At 45.1% G+C, this 22,863-nt stretch overlaps 1 protein-coding gene across 1 annotated transcript in view; it reads left to right on the top strand.

Moving 5' to 3' along the window:
- The window catches only part of arfgef3 (ARFGEF family member 3), a 182,814-nt gene that overhangs the window by 80,565 nt on the left and 79,386 nt on the right, over positions 1 to 22,863 (top strand). The window contains 3 exon segments of the mRNA XM_084321258.1: positions 11,166 to 11,331; positions 20,352 to 20,459; positions 22,278 to 22,493. Of these exon segments, the coding sequence (XP_084177384.1) occupies positions 11,166 to 11,331; positions 20,352 to 20,459; positions 22,278 to 22,493 (490 nt within the window).

Raw genomic sequence — 22,863 nt, 5'->3', positions numbered from 1 at the left:
ACTGGTATCATTATTGTTTGAGGCTGACTCGTCAATTCCACATCACACATGATTTTGATCATGGTCTTGTCGTGTGACATAAAAATCAATGGATTGTCTGTTTTCTCCCACGTAATCTGTGTTGCCCCTTTCATCATAGGTCCTATGTCTTTAGATTCAAAGTTTATGTTTACTAATAGCGTAACATGTGGCCTGGATTTAGGAACATTATACCATTCTGTAATAAAAGTGTTTTTTTGAATCTATGTTTAGCACGGCTCCCTGATCTCCAATTATTATATATTGACCTCAAATCGATTTTTTTACCTTTTGTTCTGCTCTCCCACTCTTTTTCATATCCTGTGCTTCCTGATTGATCATAGTACATTGTACAGTGATATTTAAGCTGTGTTACTGTTGTTTTTGGAATTTGAGCTTGTATGAATCCTTTCCTTCTGTCATATGCTCTCGTCATTGGCTCCGTTATCTCGCTCAGCCAGTAAACTTTTGCCTGGTCTGATTGAACAACAAATTGTGTATCTACCCCTGATTGATCTATGTAAATACCTTGTGGAGTACACCAAATTTGAATCTTTAGTTTACATAACGCATCTCGTCCCAGTAGATTGATTGGGGTCTGATCAGACACTACTATTGCCTCTTTTCTGTGTGTCACCAATCTAACTGGTGCTGTTATTGGTAGCAGTTGTCTTACTCCCGAGAATCCTATTGTCTTAACGTATTTACCAGACATGGGGAGATGCTTAGCATGTTCTGGACTGACGCATGTGTATGTTGCTCCTGTGTCAATCAACATTGAAACTGGTTTGTTTTCAATTTCCACCTGCAACATGGGCGCTTTATCAGTTGCCATGCTTACAATTGGAAACTGAACTCCCCCTTTAGGATTCTCTGGGCACCCCTAGTAACCATGGTTTGGCCCTGCCCATGGATTGGCAGGTCCTTTTTGTCTATTTCCTCCATAACCCCCTCTTGTGCCCCCACTGCGATTAACCATCTGTTTTGGACAGGCGTTTGCCATGTGACCTGGGTCTCTACATAACCAACAAACTCGTGGCCCAGTGTCAGTAGCTCTGCAGCTTCTGGATATGTGCCCAGTTTTATTGCAACGATAGCATATAACCTCATCAATGCTTCTCTGACCGTTTGGGCGACCATTTTGTCTCATTCCACCGTATTGTGGTGTGGTTTGTTGTGGGTACACATTAACTACAGGTGGTTGCGTAGGTGGTGCAGGGATAATGTCAGGCATGACAGTTGCTTGTATTTTCATTTTGTTATTTTGATTAATCTCATTGATCTGTAACTGGATCAATTTACGCTGGGTGGTTAAGTCTTGGTCTTTCTGCTTTTTTTCATCTTTTCTGTGTTTCTCAACAGCGTGAAAAACGTGCTGGCAGAATTTGCGATGGGTCTTTGAAGTGAGAGCAACCACATCCTCCAGTTTATTCTGTACTGGTAATGGCATTGCTTCAATCACAGAGTTTCTAAACGTCTCTAGTACCGGAATGTGTTCAATTTCCTCCTCGGTTTCTTGTTTCCACTGTTTTAACAAACGGTTTATGTAAGCCGCAGGGTTTTCTGTTTCTTTGAGCGCGTCCCCTTTCAGAGATTTAGGCTCGATTCTCGTGGGGTACTCATTTCTCAATGCCCGCCATAATTCCGTTCGGTATGCATTGAACTCAGTTCCATCGGACATAGTCTATCATCCATTCATTTCTGTGATATTTGAGAATGTTTTCCATAGTGGATGCGCCCAAAGTTTTGCCCAAATTGCTTTTATGTCCCTGATAGCTAACATTCTGCCAATAGTCTCTTCCTCAAATGCCCTGATCCATTTTGATGCACCCTCATGGATGTCAGGCAATTTAGCAATTAACCCTGCAAGATCTAGTGTCTGCCAAGGGATATAATGGCCTTCTGTGCCCTTTATCAAAATTGGATACATCCCTTTATCTGTGTATCTATCGGGTGGCCTAGTTGTGCGTCTAAGATACACTGGTCTGGATGTTACAGCGAAGTTTGCCTCTACCTCCCTGCTTCCTCCCTGTTGATTATCCTCCCTTGGTGACTCCTCTGTTGTCCCTCTTGCCCCACCCTCTTGTGTGACCTGATCAATCATGGTCTTGTATTGTTCATCTGTCATGTTCCAGCTGTTGAATATCCTCTCTTGTTGTCTCTCTTTGAGGATCTATCCAGTATGAGGGATGTAGGGATGTGGAGACCCCCCTTGTCTCTCGTCTTTTGGCATAGCAATCCAATACTGGTCTCATAATTGGCACTGTTCTCTCTTTCCTTCCAGTACTGCAGTGTACTGGCTCCCACTGTTTTGCTTGTGGTAGTGTTAAGTTACCATGTGTTACCACAGGTGATGCATTTTCTGCTGTAAATGTCACTCCTCTGTCATGTGCGCGCTGCTGGGGTTCTGGCGTCCCAAGACTGATTAATCTTACTCTTTATTCTGCATTTTGAGATGACCCTCCTTGGGGAGCTGCATTCTCGACACCCTCCCCCTCCCACTCATAATTCCCTTTGATCGCTATCGTCCCTGTTAAAGCTGGGTAGAGTCCTGCCGTTTTGTCTGTCTATTTGTTTGTTAATATTATTCGTAACCCTGATGGCTTCTCTGTGCGTTTTTCTAATATCTAATATTTTTAACTCTTCTTCTCTCTTTTTCTGGCGTTTCACCGTTTTCTGCGTCGCTTTGTAATCTTTTATCCGAATGTCCATGTCATCACAAGCGCTGACATCAAATGTCCCATGATCTGGCCAGTGCGTGGCAAATGACTTTGTCCTCTTTTTCCATTTGATAGATATTTTCTGGATTCTTTCTTTTATTTCTGGATGTAAGCTTGCAATTACGCAGACTGGTGTTATATTCATTTTAGTAGTTAATTAGTTATTTAGTTTGTTTATTACTCAGCATTTAAGTTATTTTCAATGTACCACAACCAACCAGTAATCACCTTCTGAATTCACAAAACAAAGTAATTTATAAACTAAATGAAAATACTAACCAAAAAATAAATATTAGATAAGTGGCTGTTTGTTGTCTCTTCTCCTATTCACATGTAATGAAACAGAGGATATCCTGAGGGAGAAGCATTGATGTATTTGCACTCATACGACCTGCTCCTCTGAAAATATCTCCTCTGTTTGATCCTCTCTCATTTCATGGTTGGTTTGCTCCGTCCGGTTTAACAGGGAAGAAAAAGAAACGCAACAAATTAATGATTATTCAATTCAGACGAATCACAATGTATTTAGTGGTTAAAAACTGGGTACTGTTTGTTCATTCTCAAAAGCCTGTATGTGCTTTTTCTATAAATAGAACGTCCCGTTTGTCACAGACCACGGCCCCCACCCTCGTGTGCCATATAGCTCCACCCCTGGGTACTGTCTCTCTGCTCTGAGTTTTTTCTCTCATTCCACTCCAAAACCTCTCTGAAGTCTACTCTGTCTTCCACAACATAAATAAAGAATAGATGACGCACGTCCTTTCACACCATATAAAGTAAATGAAACCCAGATGTTTCTTGGTGCTTTGCCCAGACTTTTTCAAAAAAAAGAAAGAAAGCAAAGAAAAGAAAAAAGAATAAAAACCGTACCCCAGATGTACTTGTAAGTACCTCTGAGTACAAATACATACGCACAGAGCCTCTCGTCACGAGACCCCTGTCACCTATGTCAACTAAAAATAAACCCCAGGGCCACTCCCTTGGTCTAAAACTGTCTAAACATTGCAACACGTGAAAATTCTAGTCATCGCACACCGTGACTAACCTGATTATTACAACAGCGTAACCAGTGTTAATCATTACAACACATGCCTAGCCTAATCATTACAACAACGTGACACAACACACAGAGTCGGCGTTACCTCTGTCACTATGTACAACCAAAGTCGTCTGTTACCTTTGTTTACATAACACCTACACAGAGTAACTCTCTGTTTACCAAAACCTTGTTCGTATTGACCTACTGACTCAAAAAGCAGTTTTATCACAGATCATAAGAACAGAATACACTGTTAGTCGACTTGAACAGCCTTTTAAAGAAAAGAAAGAAAAATTAACATCATCCGATCTGAACCACGGCCCTGGGTGCCTTAACTTTTTAGGTTCTTTTTGAAGAATGAGCGCTCAGCCTCAGAGACCCAGCCAGCAGTAAAATCCTAATATAAAGAGAAATACAAATTCCTCACCTTCTCTGCCGGCAGAACTGCTGTACAGGTCCCCGAAGACCGGACCCCCAATATCTTTTCCAGTCGTTGGGCGCCAATTGTAGTGGAATTCTCTGACTTTGTGTAATATAGAATAAATCAGAAAATGAAGACACCAGGCAGCTGTGTTCAGATCGGAATCTCCGCGGTTTGAGGAAACTGTTTTTATTCAGTGAGTTAACAATAAAATCCAACAAAATCCTAACATCGTCATCTCACTCTGTCACCTTTATACTTTTTCATCACATGACATGTTGCAATCTAGGTGGGTGTGTTTCTTATTGGTCGAGCTCTGGTGGGTGTGTAGTTCCTATGTGTATATATCTGTTTTTGTGTGTGTGTGTGTGGTTCGGTACCCAGAATACCAATGTATTTTTGGTGTATATTTGTGTGTGTTAATAGTTCTGTTTTTGCCAAATCTTTCATTTTCTAACTGCGTATGATTTTGGCAATCTTTTCTACCACGTATGCTGTCTTCACCAGTCTATTGTTGCACTAGAGTCTGTGAGTTCATTTCAGGCCACTTGGCCGAGGTCACAGACTTTAGTCTTTCCCAATCTTCTAGTGTTGTGGGTGAACAGGGGAACACTGGAAATATCCCTTGTTCTCCTTATGGCCCCTTATGTCTTTTAGCTCTGACACGGTTTGTCCCAAAACTGAGTGTCTGCACATGTGATGTGTTTTTGTCTTATTATTCCTCAAATTCAGAAGTCTGTTTTATCCAGCTGTAATTATGCTTACATATATTACAACTTGGAACCTGACAAATGGTCATTTTCATCAAACCCATATGTGTTTTGTAATGACCTGTAATCATAAGTGTGTAACCTATTTTATATAGGATTTTGGTATACATATATGGCATTCTGCCACCACAATCCTCCCTTTCATGGCATTGCCATGAATAAGTACTACTTATCCGTGATTTTGTCATGTACTAGATGTACATATATGTACTAATGATATTTGTGTACTAGTGATTCATATGTAATAATACTTCACATGACTAAATGAATGAGTATAAACATAACACTTTACTCAGTACTAATGTACTAACATGCAAGATGTACCTCAGATATACCTTGGTTATACAATACATTTTCATTAATGAAACACTCCATTAGCAAGAGGAAAAACCTGATACCGCAGATTTTGTTACAGGAAAAGCTTGTGCCCCAGTGTCTTCCTCAGTGACACCTGAAATGCTGTGTTTCATTGTTGTTTTTTGTGAACCATCAGCATGCACAAATTGAACCTTTTCAAAGCATAGACAACTAGTAAATCCATTCCTTATTTGTAACTTATTCATCACCAACATCTTACTATTAACACTTTGACTGCCATAAAACGTGTTTAGACGCCATTGCTGGCCATGCTCAAGTTGCCGGAGGACGCTGTACAGCGTCCTTATATCAATATTTCAAAAATCTGCGATCGGATTCATATGTCCCCTCCGCTGGCCTGAGATCCACCAGCAGGACCCACTGAGCTCTCTGGCGGTTCAGGAGCGCCATCTGGTGGCCGATCGGCGCAATCGCTTAACAGGATGTGCCATAGAGGTTGTGCTAGACGTCCGTAGTACTTCCGGGCACTCGCTATAGGTCCCGGGACTCTGGCTCATCACGCTACACAGTGATCGATTGCCAATAACTCGATAAACAACATGATTTGGACGTATATACCATTATACAAGCTGGAGATGGACCGGGTAAATTTACATCCCATAATGATAAGACTTCTACTCTACGATGATCGCCCAACGGCGCACGGAGACTGGGGTGAGTTTCAGCGTGTAACGTTACCGTCTTCGATACTAACTGCTATTATCAACATTTGACCCACATTAGATGATTGGTATAACGCTGCCCACGGAATTATAAACGCCCCCTAGCCCATCCGGTCAACATCAGATGACGTGTAGTAACTTCTAGAAGTACGTCTAGTTGGAATCTTTTATATCGCGCTGATTGCCATAAAACTGTATTGCATCATCAATATAATGCATTTGGGGCTATAGATCACGTTCTGGAGAAAGCTGCAGAAAGAGATGAAAACATACTTATACATTAGACCATACTTTACTATGAATATGTGAATGAAAAAGTTTAACGTTGCTACACAATGAACAATACATATAGGACTTTGAATGGGCCCTAATAATGGCAATATAGCAATAGAATTTAAAAAGTTATAGCCATGCAAAGAAGGGGTACTTCTCCATAGACAAATAAAGCCGGCAACCTATGGTATATCATGAATTTAACCCAAGGCAACCAAAGTGTTAAAACAGATATTATTGTTATATTGCAGATTACTATATGAAGCTTTTTCTTGTATATTTGCAAAAACCAACCTACCATCTAAAAGCTTTTTCTTTTATATGTTGAAAACATCTTGATAATATTGCTAAGTAATAGTGCACACAACTGTGATTGTTCAGGACCCCTTGCGTCCCTTTTCCTGTGTACTTACACATCATCTCCCCATTTCCCATTTTTATTCAACAGTAACATTGTCCCACATTAGTGTTCAACCTGTTTCCCATCTGTTCCCTTCTCGTTCTTCCTGCGTCAGTCCTTCCTAGTATCCTGGATCCAGATACGGGGCTGATGGCTGTACACCTTGTCCATTCATCATCATTGCTCCTTGTATGCCAATTTCGATGTCCATTCGTCTGTCCATTGTCCTTCGACACCATCTCGTCACACAGGGTCCAATGTAACATGCCAACAAGAAGATTACAATTAGTACCACTACCACAGATACTGCTATCTTGGCTAAAATGGCACCCCATTTCCCTAAATTTAGCTCTAGCCAATCCCATGAAAGATCATCACTGCCAGCGTTCACCTTGAGCTCAGTTTTCAGTTTTGCCAATTTTTCCATAACAACAGCAAAACTTCCATCGGCTGCGGTATTGTTTGGAATATAAGTACAACTAAATTTATCGAACATGCTACAGACTCCGCCCTGGGCCGCCATCAACCAATTCAACACCTGTCTATTCTGCCAAGTCATTATACTTGTAATTGCTGACCTATGGCCGTGAATGCAGCATGTGTATAGTTCATATATTTTTGTTGATTAAAATATAGGTAGTTAATCCAATTAACGTTTGTGTTAATTGTTATCCATGGAAAGATGGAGGCTAACCCTGCTTCTACTACATTTTAGGCCCTGAACTCCTTTGGAATGCCAGTGGGCTGATTAATTTCATTCAACACAACCCCATCTGTTACTCCAGGGCCCTCATTCATCAACGTGGCGTAGAAAATGTTCTATTTCCACACGTAAGCACAGAATTTAGAATCAGTGCACGCACAAAAAAAACGGGATTTACCACACGTGCGTACGCAGGTTCTACGCACACCTGTCATGATAAATATCACCTTGGCCCTGCGGCGAGGCTCGTGCACACTTTCACGTATTTGCATACCAAAACCGCCCCGATTAACCATATACGGTAATGGGCACCCCCATGAAATGTGGAAGAATGGACTAAACCGAGGGTGTTGTACACTGTCGGATATTATATCTATTAACTTCCTAAAAGACCATTGCTGCCTGGACACCGCAAACACTAATAAAGACCATTAACCACTGTTTTGCCGTTGCCCGTTAGTGTCATTAATGCATGCTGGAATAAGAATGCCTTTCTTAATTTATTTTTAATATTAATAATTATTATAATACAATAAAAGACAGCTCCGTCTTTTAATACACATATATTGTACAGTAACGTCAAATAAATACTACAGTCCCCGCTGAAATAAAGGTTCTGCATGGACATACCAGCAGTGATCTACAGCATAAAAGATAGCCACTTTATAATACTATTCTGAGTAGATCATTCATCTGTATCGCAACAGAGTCACGGATCTGGTCGGGGCAGGTAGCATTATGTCGGGAAAATCCTTATGAAATAAACAAAAGTGAATTAAAGAATTTAAAAACAAAGTTTAGCATATTAAATAGTTTTATAAGCTTTCTGAGTAGATAATTCATCTGTATCGCAACAGAGTCACGGATCTGGTCGGGGAAAGTAGCATTATGTCGGGAAAATCTTTATGAAATAAACAAAAGTGAATTAAGGAATTTAAAACGAAGTTTAGCATATTAAATCGTTTTATAAGCTTATAGCTTTTTTCGTGCTGATTTGAGAAGGTCCAGCTGCAGAGCCGGAGAGCAACTCTCAGGGCCAAGATAGCACTTATACTATTTTGAGAGAGACAGCAGAGAGACAGACAGCAGAGAGACAGACAGACAGACAGACACTGTTCCACTGTGTGTGTGTGTGTGTGCGTGCGTGTGTGTGACTACTAGTCTAATAGTAGAGACTCAGCCCCCCCCCCCCTCTGGACCACCTCCTAGTGAAGACTTCTCTAGGAAGAAGACGAAGCTGAGGATTAAGGCGAGACACTGCAGGTGAATAGGCAAATATACTTTTTTTGTTGATTTTGAGATTTTGTTATATTTTGCTTCCTAAACATGTCTTCTATGAAACTAGTGACAATAAAACATCAATAACACACATTTAGTTGTTCATTTTACTTCATTTTGCCTTATTGCATCCATAAATGTCCACATATTTAATGGGGAAGTGCCTCATTTGCATATATAAACATACATTTCAGAAAACTTGTCTCTACTAGGAGGTGGTCCAGAGGGGGGGGGGTCTCTACTGGGAGGTGGTCCAGAGGGGGGGGGGGGGGGGTCTCTACTAGGAGACTAGTGGTCACACACACACACTGTGTGTCTCTCTGCTGTCTGTCTCTCCGGCTCTGCAGCTGGACCTTCTCAAATAAGCACGGAAAAGCTTTTAAGCTCATAGCTCCAATCTGGGTCCCAAATTGCGGTACAAATGAAGGAGGTGTCTCGGGTAGTGGACTCTAGTTAATATTATGTTCTCTCTGCAATTAGACTGCCCCTCATTCATTCATTCATCCCTATCTGATGCTATCTCTGAAAACGGTTCCTGCGAGCGCAGTCACTGCACCCGATAACGCTATATATATAAACCTGCATTCATTCGGAGAGAAAGACCTATTCCACATGCTATTTAGGGTTTGACAATAATTACACTAATATCGCTATTTCACAATGAACTATAATGAATTACGGGGGTCATACAGAACACGTCAGTCAAGCCTATTCCCGCGTTGAAACTAATGCATGCAACTGATCTATGCCGTCCGTCTGCAGTCCCCATATTCTACCACTGGGCGTCAGCTAAGTGTGCTCCGAGCTGTGCGTACACATAAGCACGAAGTTAAGTTCAAGTTGAAATTGATGAATCCCACTCTTTGCTTAGAAATGGTCGTACGCACAGGTTAAGCACATATCTGTGCGTAAGTCAGGTTGATGAATGAGGGCCCAGGAGACCACAGGCCTCTCCTTGTTCTATCAAGCTTATTTAAAGCTTCATCCACTTGAATCATCTCACTCACTCCTTCATACATTAAGACTACATACATTTTTAGTCTTAACAGGGCACACATGCCTACCCATCGTGGTGGAAGTTCATTTCGCAGAATATTGTCCGCACACATCCAATAACTATCTGCAACCGCAAATGTCTGCTCACTTAACGGATACAAAAATGGATTGGTCATTTTTATAGTTGCACACGTTTGATCCAGTGGTTCTGGATTTTATACATATATGGCATAGTACAACTACCACCTCCCATAGTCAGCCTGGTTAGTACAACTACCACCTCCCACAGTCAGCCTGGTTAGTACAACTACCACCTCCCACAGTCAGCCTGGTTAGTACAACTACCACCTCCCACAGTCAGCCTGGTTAGTACAACTACCACCTCCCACAGTCAGCCTGGTTAGTACAACTACCACCTCCCATAATCAGCCTGGTTAGTACAACTACCACCTCCCACAGTCAGCCTGGTTAGTACAACTACCACCTCCCATAATCAGCCTGGTTAGTACAACTACCACCTCCCATAGTCAGCCTGGTTAGTACAACTACCACCTCCCACAGTCAGCCTGGTTAGTACAACTACCACCTCCCATAGTCAGCCTGGTTAGTACAACTACCACCTCCCACAGTCAACCTGGTTAGTACAACTACCACCTCCCATAATCAGCCTGGTTAGTACAACTACCACCTCCCACAGTCAGCCTGGTTAGTACAACTACCACCTCCCACAGTCAGCCTGGTTAGTACAACTACCACCTCCCATAATCAGCCTGGTTAGTACAACTACCACCTCCCATAGTCAGCCTGGTTAGTACAACTACCACCTCCCATAGTCAGCCTGGTTAGTACAACTACCACCTCCCATAATCAGCCTGGTTAGTACAACTACCACCTCCCACAGTCAGCCTGGTTAGTACAACTACCACCTCCCACAGGGAGCCTGGTTAGTAGAATAGAATCAACCTTTTCAGTGGAATTGCGTTGATAGGGAAACACCTTGGACCCAAGTGTATTTCATTACCTTAGAAGATTTTAAAGTTTTTAACTCTGGTATTTTAGATGTTGCTTTCGGAACTGTACTTGTTTGTCCAAAGTGTTTTTTTATGTCTTATTGTGAACAGCTCATGCATGAAAAAGAGATCTGGGTCTCATGTGTTTAACATAAAACAATGTAAATGTCCTGTCAGCTCTTGATATTATTAACAAACAGGTGTAACAGGAAATACACTTTGGTCCATTTAGATTGTTTATGTTGTCCAAAAAGTGTCTATAGAATAGTTCCATGCTGTGACGACTATTGTTGACACCCTTGACCCCAATCGTCAGGCTGGCGAGTAGAGTAGAGTAGAGTCGAACAGAGTAGAGTAGAGTAGAGTAGAGTAGAGTCGAACAGAGTAGAGTAGAGTTGAGTCGAACAGAGTAGAGTAGAGTAGAGTAGAGAAGCCTAGCCTGTGTCTGATCCAGAGAATAGAACAGGATAGAAGTATATTCTGTCTGTCCTCTGCAGAAGGATTTTGTCGGTGTGATCCAGAGCAGTGGGGTTCTGGTGGTGCTGTCCCAGGCCTGGATCGAGGAGCTGTACCAGCAGGTATTGGAGAGGAACCTCCTTGGAGAGGCGGGCTACCGGGGCTCCCCTGAAGACCACTCTCTGCCCCTCATCACCCTGCTGACAGGTTGGTGTTTGAAGGGTAGAACATGGTCCACACAAGTCTCCAAAACATCATGTTGTAAATTAGGGATGTCCGATATTATCGGCCTACCGATATTATCGGCCGATATTGGCATTAAAATGTAATATCGGAAAATATCGGTATCAGTTTTCAAATAAACTTTTTTTGTAGCTTTATTTAACCTTTATTTACCCAGTTAAGCAAGTAAGAACAAATTCTTATTTTATTTATTGTCAAAAGTATGGATACTGTTAATTCCACAACAAGAGATATGTAATGTTAATTACCTGAAATTATTCAGTTTTTTGGGGGTGAAACCCTCCATATATCGTTATCGGTTGATATCGGTATCGGAAATTAAGAGTTGGACAATATCGGTATATCGGATATCGGTAAAAAAGCCAATATCGAACATCCCTATTGTAAATGGTAAATGGCTGCATTTATATAGCAGCTTTTATCCAAAGCGCTTTACAATTTGTTCCTCACATTTTACCCATTCACACACCGATGGCAGAGGCAACCATGCAAGGTGCCAACCTGCTCATCGGGAGCAGTTAGGGGTTAAGTGTCTTGCACAAGGACACTTCGACACGCTGCCCGGGAGGAGCGGGAATCGAACCGGGAACCTCTGGATTACCAGACGACTGCTCTACCAACATAGCCACAACACTGGTAAACAAACTACCCTCCCACTCAGGGCTTTATGGGGTAGAACACATAGTAGCTTTCTACAAAAACCTAGGGGTCCGCAAGGACGACTTCAAGCTGGAAACGGTAACAACAGATGAGGTACTCAATAAACTGAGCGCCCTCCAACCTAACAAGGCCACTGGCCATGACAACATCCCCTCCAAATTCCTCAGAGACTCAGCAGCCGCCATCACACCAATCATCACACACATAATAAACCTCTCCATAAAACAGGGACACGTCCCCAAGGACTTCAAAATTGCGAGGGTGACCCCTCTGCACAAAAAGGGCAGCAAATTAGACCCAGGCAACTACCGCCCTGTTTCTATTCTCACCTCCATCTCGAAAGTCATGGAAAAAATAGTCTACGAACAGGTCGAAAAGTACCTAGCGGAAAAAAATCTAATCTACGAATTCCAATCTGGCTTCAGAACATCCCACTCCACTGACACATGCCTTCTCTATTTGAATGACCACATCAAACAAGAGGTGGACGCAGGCAAATACTGCGGCATGGTCATGCTGGACCTACAAAAGGCCTTTGACACGGTCAATCACTCCATTCTGATTGACAAGCTAAAAGCAATTGGTTTTGATAGTCTATCAGTGAGCTGGATGCAATCCTACCTTGAGGGGAGGGAACAGATGGTGGAGGTAAACGGTACCCTATCCCCCCCCCTCACAGTGAGCTGTGGTGTTCCACAAGGAAGCATACTAGGACCGCTACTGTTCCTAATTTATGCAAATGACATGTCGTCAGCTTGTGACTGCAACTTGTTCCTGTTTGCGGACGACTCAGCCCTGCTGGTCTCTGACAAGAACAAGTTACAGGTTGAAAAAACCCTCAGCTCGGAACTAGGCAGAATCTGCATATGGCTCGCTGATAACAAACTATCATTACACATGGGCAAAACAGAGTCCATTCTCTTCGGTTCAAATAACAAACTCAGCAAGACCGACGGCTTCTCAGTTACAGTGGGTGACAATATTGTCACAAGGAAAGATGAAATTACCTACCTGGGGTCCATCCTAGAGGCTAATCTCTCCTGTGACAAAATGGCATCCAATGTAATAAAAAAAGTCAACCAACGAACTCGATTCTTGTACCGGATCTCCTCTCTGGTAAACAAGAACACCCTGAAGACTCTGGCAGGAGCACTCATTCAGGGGTACTACGACTATGCTTGCACCTCATGGTACCAAAGCACCTCAAAGGCGCTAAAAACAAAATTACAAACATCTCAAAACAAACTGGTCAGACTACTGCTTGACCTTACTCCTAGAACCCACCTCACCCCTGCCCACTTCGACAACCTAGGATGGCTTAGAGTAGACGACAGAGTACAACAACTTGCAATGGGCCTGGTCTACAAGATACACTACACGACCAAGGTACCCATGTACATGTCAAAATACTTCCCAAAGGTCAGTGAATACCACGATCACAACACCAGAGGGAGCTCCACAAATCATGTCAAACCCAGATTCGGCTCAAATAAGGGACTAAACACGTTTCGCAATTATGCCACATCAATGTGGAACGCCCTACCCAAAGCTGTAAAGGAATGTGGATCACTACCCACTTTCAAAACCTCTCTCAAGGGACACCTACGGGAGACTGCAATTCAACACTGGCCCCTGTAAATATCCTAACCCAATCATTCCAACCCCCTCCAATGTACAGTCATTTACCTAGTATGGTTTTGTCAATAGTTCAATGTACAATTGTGTTTGTTTGTACAGTGTCTCCTCCCCCCCCCCCCCTCAATGTACAGTGTTACTTGTTTATACAGTATGCCCCCCGCCCCCCCCCCCCCCCCCCAACCACCTCCAATGTAAATTACCCAGTATGGTTGTCAATATCCCAATGTACCCAACCCCCCCCACCCAACCTCCAATGTACAGTTTCTACGTCAAATGTATATACTCCCTTTTCTTGACTCCTTCTGTATCACAAACAGTACTGTATTTGCAAATCTGGTATGTCATAAATGTATAGATGTAGCAGTACTGACTATCTGTATGTCATGTATGTCATATATGTCTATATGAATTGAAAATGGGGGACCCTGATGGAAACAAGACAAACGTCTTTCTCAGGTCTGCATCCCCTTAACAATTGTATGTATTGAGCCGTACTGTATTGTACCCATTCTGCAATCTGTTAAATAAAGTTTTCATTCATTCATTCATTCATACCTACCGAGCCACTGTCGCCCCCAATATGATGTTAGGTCCACACAAAACACAACATTATATACATGACAGGATGTAATAAAAAACATACACACACACACATCATCACACACATACACATACGCACGCACACACTATGTAACATCAACCCATCCATCTACACTCATTGCACACACATGCACACACTCACTTTAAACAAACACTCATCGTAACACTCACTTTAGACACTTTAAACACTTTAACACTATATCATATTTATCTATTTCTATTTAATTAAAATGTTTTATTATCTTTTCCCCCTTCTTTTTCCGTTTTTCTCCCCTCCCAATGTTAGTCGTTATGCCAATTCCCAATCCCCTTCCTGGTCGTTGCGCACTCTACCATAGATATATTACCAATTATTATTACTATGGCGCGACCCCGGTCAGTCGCCTTTGGTTTAGCTCCGCGACGATTGTGCAAATTTTTAGCTATTATGTTTGTTTTTTCGACTTTTTTTATTAAGACATCACTGGCGGGTATGTCATACGACCGCCAGACACTTATGGACCTAAACTCCGGACTCAAATTGGAGTTGGGAGACACTTTATGCCCAGAAGGGCTAACAGAAATCAAGCGGGAGAACGACAACAACAAAGGAAACGGCAGAAAGAAACATAGAGGTAGACGAGGCGGTATCAGACTTAGATTAAAAAGATCTGCTTACCGTCCAGCAATTCCATCCATCTTTCTGGCGAATGCACGTTCGTTGGAGGGAAGGATGGACGACTTGAGAGCGAGGGTCCGATTCCAACGGGAGATGAGAGACGTTAATATCATGTGTTTCACTGAGACATGGCTCAAGCCAGCGACGCCGGACAACAGCGTCTCTCCATCGGACAATTTCACCGTCCTGAGAGCAGATCGCACGGCATCCTCTGGGAAGAGCGTCGGAGGTGGGGTCTGCATCCTCACGAACAATCTCTGGGTTAATCCCAAGGAAGTACATGTCCTCTCAAGTTCATGCTCCCCAGATATGGAACATCTCCAAATCCTGTGCAGGCCGTACCACCTACCCCGTGAATTTACCGCGGTCATTATATCCGTTGTGTATATTCATCCACAGGCAAATACCGGCAAAGCGCTGGGGGAATTACACGACCACATCAACAAACAGCAGATCAAGCACCCGGAAGCCGCGACGATAGTGACTGGTGATTTCAACCAGGCAAACCTGAAAAAAGTGATGCCGACCTTTTTTCAGCACATCGCCTGCTCCACAAGAGGGGGGAACACACTCGACCACTGCTACACCCCGTTCAGAGCTGCCTACAAGGCTGTAGCGGCTCCGCCACTGATGGGCTCTGTAAGCGCGAGCGATCACGACTCCATCTTTTTAATCCCAGCATACAAACAGAGATCACGCGAAGTCGTCGTGTCACGTGAGACAAAAAAGTGGTCTGACGAATCAGAGGCCGAGCTCCGTGACGCGTTCAAGGATACAGACTGGGACATGTTTGAAGGAAGCGCCAGTGACGTCAGCGAGTATGCTGATACCGTTGTAAGCTACATAACTACAGTGGCAGACGGCATTGTCCTCACAAAGACGGCGCGGGTTTTCCCAAACCAGAAACCTTGGGTGGACAGCACTATAAGAACAGCCCTAAACTCACGCACCACGGCTTATAACCTGGGCAGAGAGTCAGGAAATATGGAAGAATACAAGGCTTCAGTCTACACTCTGCGCAAGGCTGTTAAACTTGCTAAGAGGACATATGCTGAGAAACTGGAGACACAAATGGCACAAAACGACACAAGAGGCTTGTGGAGGGGACTGAAGACAATAACTGACTACAAAGTCAGCGCCCCCTCAATGGGGAGCGACGACGCCTCTCTAGCGGACAAACTCAACTCCTTCTACGCTCGGTTCGGTGTAGACAGTGTCGCCGCTAGCCCTCTGGCTAGTGACGTCACTGGCGCACCGGCTGTTGTGGAGGGGGGGGGGCAACCGCGGGGGGGCGGGGGCGCTCTCTCGTTGTCGGAACACAGTGTGAGAAGAGCATTTATGCAGGTGAACACCAGGAAGGCTGCAGGCCCAGATGGTATAACAGGACGCATACTTAAGTCCTGTGCAAACCAGCTTGCCCCGGTGTTCACCGCCATATTTAATCAATCCCTGGCGGAGTCAGTAGTCCCTGCCTGCTTCAAGATGTCTACCATCATCCCTGTACCGAAGAAACCCTCCCCAACATGTCCAAATGATTACAGACCGGTGGCACTCACCTCTGTGGTCATGAAATGTTTCGAGAGGCTGGTCAAGGACCACATTTGTGCCTCTCTCCCCAGTGATATGGACCCTATGCAATTTGCATACAGGACAAACAGGTCCACTGATGACGCGGTCTCCCAGGTACTGCACAGCACTCTCTCCCACCTTGACCGTCAGAAGGGGGGCTATGTGAGACTGTTGTTCATTGACTACAGCTCAGCGTTCAACACCATAGTCCCCACCAGACTGGTGGACAAGCTGATCGAGCTAGGCCTGAGCTCCGCCCTGAGCGCCTGGGTACTGGACTTTCTGAGTGAAAGACCCCAGGCGGTCAGGGTGGGGGGTCAGACCTCCAACACCATCACCCTGAGCATCGGGTCCCCCCAGGGCTGTGTTCTAAGCCCCCTGCTGTACTCACTCTACACACACGACTGTGTGGCCAAGTTCAGCTCCAACTCCATTGTGAAGTTCGCCGACGACACGGTGGTGGTGGGGCTGATCTCGGACAACGACGAGAAGGCCTACCGGGAGGAGGTTGAGGTACTGGAACGTTGGTGCCAGGACAACAGCCTGCTCCTGAACATTGGTAAAACCAAGGAGCTGATCGTGGATTATAGGAGAGGACAGCGGGAGACACACACACCACTGAGGATTAACGGGGCTACCGTGGACAGGGTGAGCAGCTTCAAGTACCTGGGGGTCCACATCTCAGAGGACCTGACATGGTCAACACACATAGCCACAGTAGTAAAGAAAGCGAAGCAGCGCCTCTACCACCTGAGACAGTTAAGGAAGTTCAGAGTATCGGGGAAGATACTCCAGTCCTTCTACTCAGGAGCTGTAGAGAGCATCTTGACCGGAAACATCACTGCCTGGTATGGGAACAGCACGGCACAGGACAAGAAGGCCCTACAGAGAGTGGTGCGCTCAGCCGAGCGTACCACGGGTATTGCGCTACCTCCCCTGCAGGCTCTATACGACAAGAGGTGCAGATCCAGAGCCTGCAGGATAATGAAAGACCCCCACCACCCCAATAACAGCCTGTTCCAGCTGCTGAGGTCAGGCAGACGCCTGCGAATTCTAGAGACTAAGACGGAGAGGCTTAGGCTAAGCTTCTTCCCCCAGGCCATCAGAGCCTTGAACAATGAACATTGAGAGACACCGAAACTGAACTATCCACACACAAGTACATACACGACACGCACGCTGAGCACGCTCACACACTAGCAGCCACTTTAACACTCATGCCGCACACACGCACACTTATGGCCAGAGGAAAGGCCACTTAAAGTAGTATAACATCAGGAACAGTGTATTGCACTACTAAAGCTAACTAGCATGTCCTATATGCTCTGTAAATACTAATGTACAGATACCGAGATGGCACACCATGTGCCTGTTTATTGCACTGTTTTATTGGATTCTATTAATATGTTGTACCACTGTATTTTTATTGGATTCTATTATATGTTGTACCACTGTATTGCACATCGTCGCGGGCAAGACCAGCCGCATTTCATTGTATACCTGTATGCCGTGACAATTAAAACTCTTGAATCTTGAATCTTGAATCTATATAGAACACTAGATAGCTTAAAGTGGAAATGAAGCAGTGAGCAATGTGATCCTAGTTTGTTTGTTGTGTACCTTGTGTAAGACAGGGTTCTATAATCAAATGTGAAATCTATCTTATTTGTCTGAAAAATCAAATATAATATCCCTGTTTTCAACATGGGCGCCGCCATTTTGTTGCTGACGTCATGGCTGACTCCGGTCCCCGGCTGGTGCCAACTAGCTAGCGATCGCTCCCGAGAGCTAACGCCGGTCTGTCTGTCGAAGACCGAGGGAACCGCATCAGGCTTCAGCTGATTAGTGGTCTTCTGGACAAACCTTCCACCCCCAACAACATAATCCGAGGCAATGAAGTGTTCTCTGCAGATCCTCATTCCCTGTCCAACAGGCTGGTCGCGCCGCCTGAGTGCAGCCAGCCTGAGCCAACGTGCCAACAACACTGTTTTTTTCACTGGTAGTTTGTGGAAATTAACCAACTTTCCTCTCTCTCACATGGTAAAATTAGTTTGAACAGCCAGGAGCAATACAAACAGAACCACCGCGGTCCCGTTGTTTTGTAGGCAACATTTTATTTACTGACTGACCCATTCACTATAGGCAGCTAACCAGCAGTGTATACACCCAACCAGCGGCATGACGTCAGCAACAAAATGGCCGCGCCCATAATGCTAAATGCTTCAGAAATGCACACAACAAATCGTTTTTTCTTAGAAACTGCTTATTTTTATAACGTGATTTCTTCTGTGGCTTATCTAAATACTAATGTGATGCTATGAATATGTATTTATCGCACTGCTTCATTTCCACTTTAAGGCGGAGTCACCAGCGTCACTGAACCGCCGCCATCTTGCCCAGGTCAGCCTTGAGTGAGAGTGAGTGAGCTGCACAGACAAAATACTCATAACTCGCTGAAATATTCACGGATTTACAAACGGGTTGGTTTGGTATAAACATCAAAGATGTAGTTATGATACTGCATACTTAATTTTCTTTTTTTTTAAGATTTTTACAAACCGCTTGAATCATAGCCACGTTAATAATGCTTGTAATAAACCAAACCGTTTGTAAATCCGTCAATATTTCAGCGAGTTATGAGTATTTTTGTCTGTGCAGCTCACACACTCTCACTCAAGGCTGACCTGGGCAAGATGGCGGCGGTTCAGTGACGTCGCTCTCCATTGGCCGGCAGCGCGGGTAAGCTATCTAGTGTTCTATATATATCTATGCACTCTACCCCCTACCGGCGGTCTGGGAGGGCGGAGACTATCACATGCTTCCTCCGACACATGTGTAGCCAGCCCACAGCTTCTTTTCACCTGGCAGCGCGGACTCTCACTGGGAGAGTGCAACGTGTGGAAGGTCACACTACCTCCCACAGATCCTTCCCTCGCTGTGCAGGCGCCCCGACCGAACTGTAGGAGTCGCTGTTTACAACGACCAGGACCCACCCTCGCCGGTTTCCCACCCGCTAACACTGCCAATTGTGTTAGTATGGACGGTCGGCCAACCCGGAAGCACCACAGCTGGATTCGATCCCACTGGCTCTGTGGTGGTAGGCAGACGCTTAGTCCGCTGCACCACCCGGCCGCCCTATATTTATCTATTTATTAAAGAGATTTAACCCATACCTCATTTTGCATCTTGCCTTTTTTTTTAAGTTTTTGTACCTCATTGTATGCATTTTTACTTCATTGTATTTAGGTTGTACTTAGGTTGTACTTTAGTTTGTATATTGTATATATATTGTTATTGTATAGTGTTGGGACTTATTCCTCTTTTACTTACTTTTTTTACTGTATGAAGCACAGTCTCAGGGGCTCATACAGAACCAAGCATTTCACTGTAATGTACATGCACTTTATATGTGACAAATAAAAGCAATCTTGAAACTTGAACTTGAACTTACCTTCATTGACCCCCTCTCTTTTCATTCCTGTTTATCCCCATGCCCCCCTTTTCTCTCTCTTTCTTTCTCTCTCTCTGTATCGCTCTTTGTCTCTATCTCTTTCTCTGTCTCCCTCTCTCTCCCTCTACCTCGCCCGCTCTCTCTCTCCCCCTCTCTCTCTCCCTCTTTCGCTCTCTCCCGCACTCTCTCTCCCTCTACCTCACTCTCTCTCTTTCTCTCCATCTACCATGCCATTGCTCTCTCTCTCCCCTCCCTCCCTCTATCTCTCTCTCTCTCTCTCACTCTCTCTCCCTCTACCTCCCTCTACCTCGCCCTCTCTCCCCGCCCCCCTCTCTCTCTCTCTCTCTCTCTCTCTCTCTCTCTCTCTCTCTCTCTCTCTCTCTCTCTCTCTCTCTCTCTCTCTCTCAGATATTGATGGTCTGGGTAGCAGTGCTATAGGAGGACAGCTGATCAGAAGGGCCTCCAGCCAGTCTCCCTTCAGCTCTGACAAGGCTGCCAGCGACACTGTCATGGCAGGTCAGCACCTCGCTGGCACCGCTGACGTTTTGAGTGGTGCAGTTTGGATGATTAGAAATTATTATATGTGTTTACATGATATGAAAGTACAAGTGCATACCTTCAAAATAAGCCATCACAGCGGATACTTTTCAAATCTATGTCTTATGAACCATGATGATTTATGATGAGCTTGGAGCTTGTTTCTGTTAACGATGCATGCTGGACCCAGGGACCATTGCAATATACCTAACCCCTCCCCCACTTAACACCTTGCAGGTGAGCTGTAGGAAAGCAGACATGGCTTTGTTATTATGATGTCGTAGAAATCGTCGGAAAGGAGAAACGCACAATTTCTATCTTGCGACAACACAAAGCTGTGTGTCATTTATTACATTTATAGCACAAGTGACAGCTGTCGGATCTATGCCGTGCTAGCCTCTGACAGCTCGTAGTAACCAAACATTTGATCAATGACATCCCACCAGCGCGTCTTCTCTAAGCCCAACCCCAAAACCAACCTCCTTAAAGTGACAGTGCCCCATCAATACATCAAAACAATACAATGGTGAATTATGTCCATAGCACCCACTACAATGTGATGATGTGAAGGACAGTCTTGCAGTTTAACTTTAACCCTTTCACTGCCGCACTACCAAAACGGTTAACCCTTTCACTGAGACAATTCACAGAAGGTTAACCTTTTCACTGCCACACAACAGCAGGTTAACCCACACAACCGACAGTCGGTGATAGTAAAGGGTTAACCTTCTGTCGTGTGGCAGCGAAAGGGTTAATGGGAACCCCGCGTGGAGATTTACAGTAACTCAAAGGAAGGAGAGGCTTTTGTATCACAAAAATAACCAATTTATTCAACTCACACTCGCACAAATAGCTGACAATGACAAAAGAGGTGATTATTCTGTTAGAGGATGACAGCGGAACATTAAATCAAAAACACTAGACTGAACTTATACGTTTCAACTATAAAAACCCACACACATACATTACACAATAATGTATTATTTGTGTCTTACATACACAATAATACAAAATAATACTATCTACACACACACACACAACACTTTTTGTCTTCTCCAGAGTCAGACAAGAAGATGGATACCAATTTCCTCTCTGTGCGTACAGTAGAAAGCTATCCGGCTGCAAGCTAGCCTAGCTCAGCGGATTCAGACCACTAGCCTAGCTCAGCGGATTCAGACCACTAGCCTAGCTCAGCGGATTCAGACCACTAGCCTAGCTCAGCGGATTCAGACCACTAGCCTAGCTCAGCGGATTCAGACCACTAGCCTAGCTCAGCGGATTCAGACCACTAGCCTAGCTCAGCGGATTCAGACCACTAGCCTAGCTCAGCGGATTCAGACCACTAGCCTAGCTCAGCGGATTCAGACCACTAGCCTAGCTCAGCGGATTCAGACCACTAGCCTAGCTCAGCGGATTCAGACCACTAGCCTAGCTCAGCGGATTCAGACCACTAGCCTAGCTCAGCGGATTCAGACCACTAGCCTAGCTCAGCGGATTCAGACCACTAGCCTAGCTCAGCGGATTCAGACCACTAGCCTAGCTCAGCGGATTCAGACCACTAGCCTAGCTCAGCGGATTCAGACCACTAGCCTAGCTCAGCGGATTCAGACCACTAGCCTAGCTCAGCGGATTCAGACCACTAGCCTAGCTTAAAACTCCGGCTAGCTGGTCCGTATCTGCCAGGAAATTGCCATCTATCTTCTTGTCTAGAGACGACGGCAAGTGCATTTCCCATTCATTTGTGGGATCTCACGACACGTGTGTGTTTACGTGTGTGTGTGTGTGTGTGTGTTCCAGGTGCCGTGTTCTCCCGCTACATCCTGACAGGCGTGTGGAAGAACCTGATGGACGTGTTGTCCACCCCGCTGACGGGCCGCATGGCCGGCAGCTCCAAGGGCCTGGCCTTCATCCTGGGAGCGGAGGGCGTGAAGGAGCAGAGCCAGAGGGAGAGAGACACCATCTGTCTGAGTCTGGACGGCCTGCGCAAGGCCGCCGCCCTCAGCTGTGCCCTGGGTAGGTGTCTGTAGGAGGGGGGGGGGGGGGGGGTGGGCTTCCAGACCGCTGTGCCCTGGGTAGGTGTCTGTAGGAGGGGGGGGGGGGGGGCTTCCAGGCCGCTGTGCCCTGGGTAGGTGTCTGTAGGAGGGGGGGGGGGGGGGGGGGGCTTCCAGACCGCTGTGCCCTGGGTAGGTGTCTGTAGGAGGGGGGGGGGGGGGGGGGGGGCTTCCAGACCGCTGTGCCCTGGGTAGGTGTCTGTAGGAGGGGGGGGGGGGGGGGGGGGGGGGGGCTTCCAGACCGCTGTGCCCTGGGTAGGTGTCTGTAGGAGGGGGGGGCTTCCAGACCGCTGTGCCCTGGGTAGGTGTCTGTAGGAGGGGGGGGGGGGCTT

The sequence above is a fragment of the Notolepis coatsorum genome (assembly GCF_963971535.1).
Source record: "Notolepis coatsorum genome assembly, chromosome: 9".
Classification (NCBI taxonomy): Eukaryota; Metazoa; Chordata; class Actinopteri; order Aulopiformes; family Paralepididae; genus Notolepis; species Notolepis coatsorum.
The sequence above is the reverse complement of the archived record's forward strand: the minus strand, read 5'-3'. Positions and strand labels throughout refer to the sequence as shown.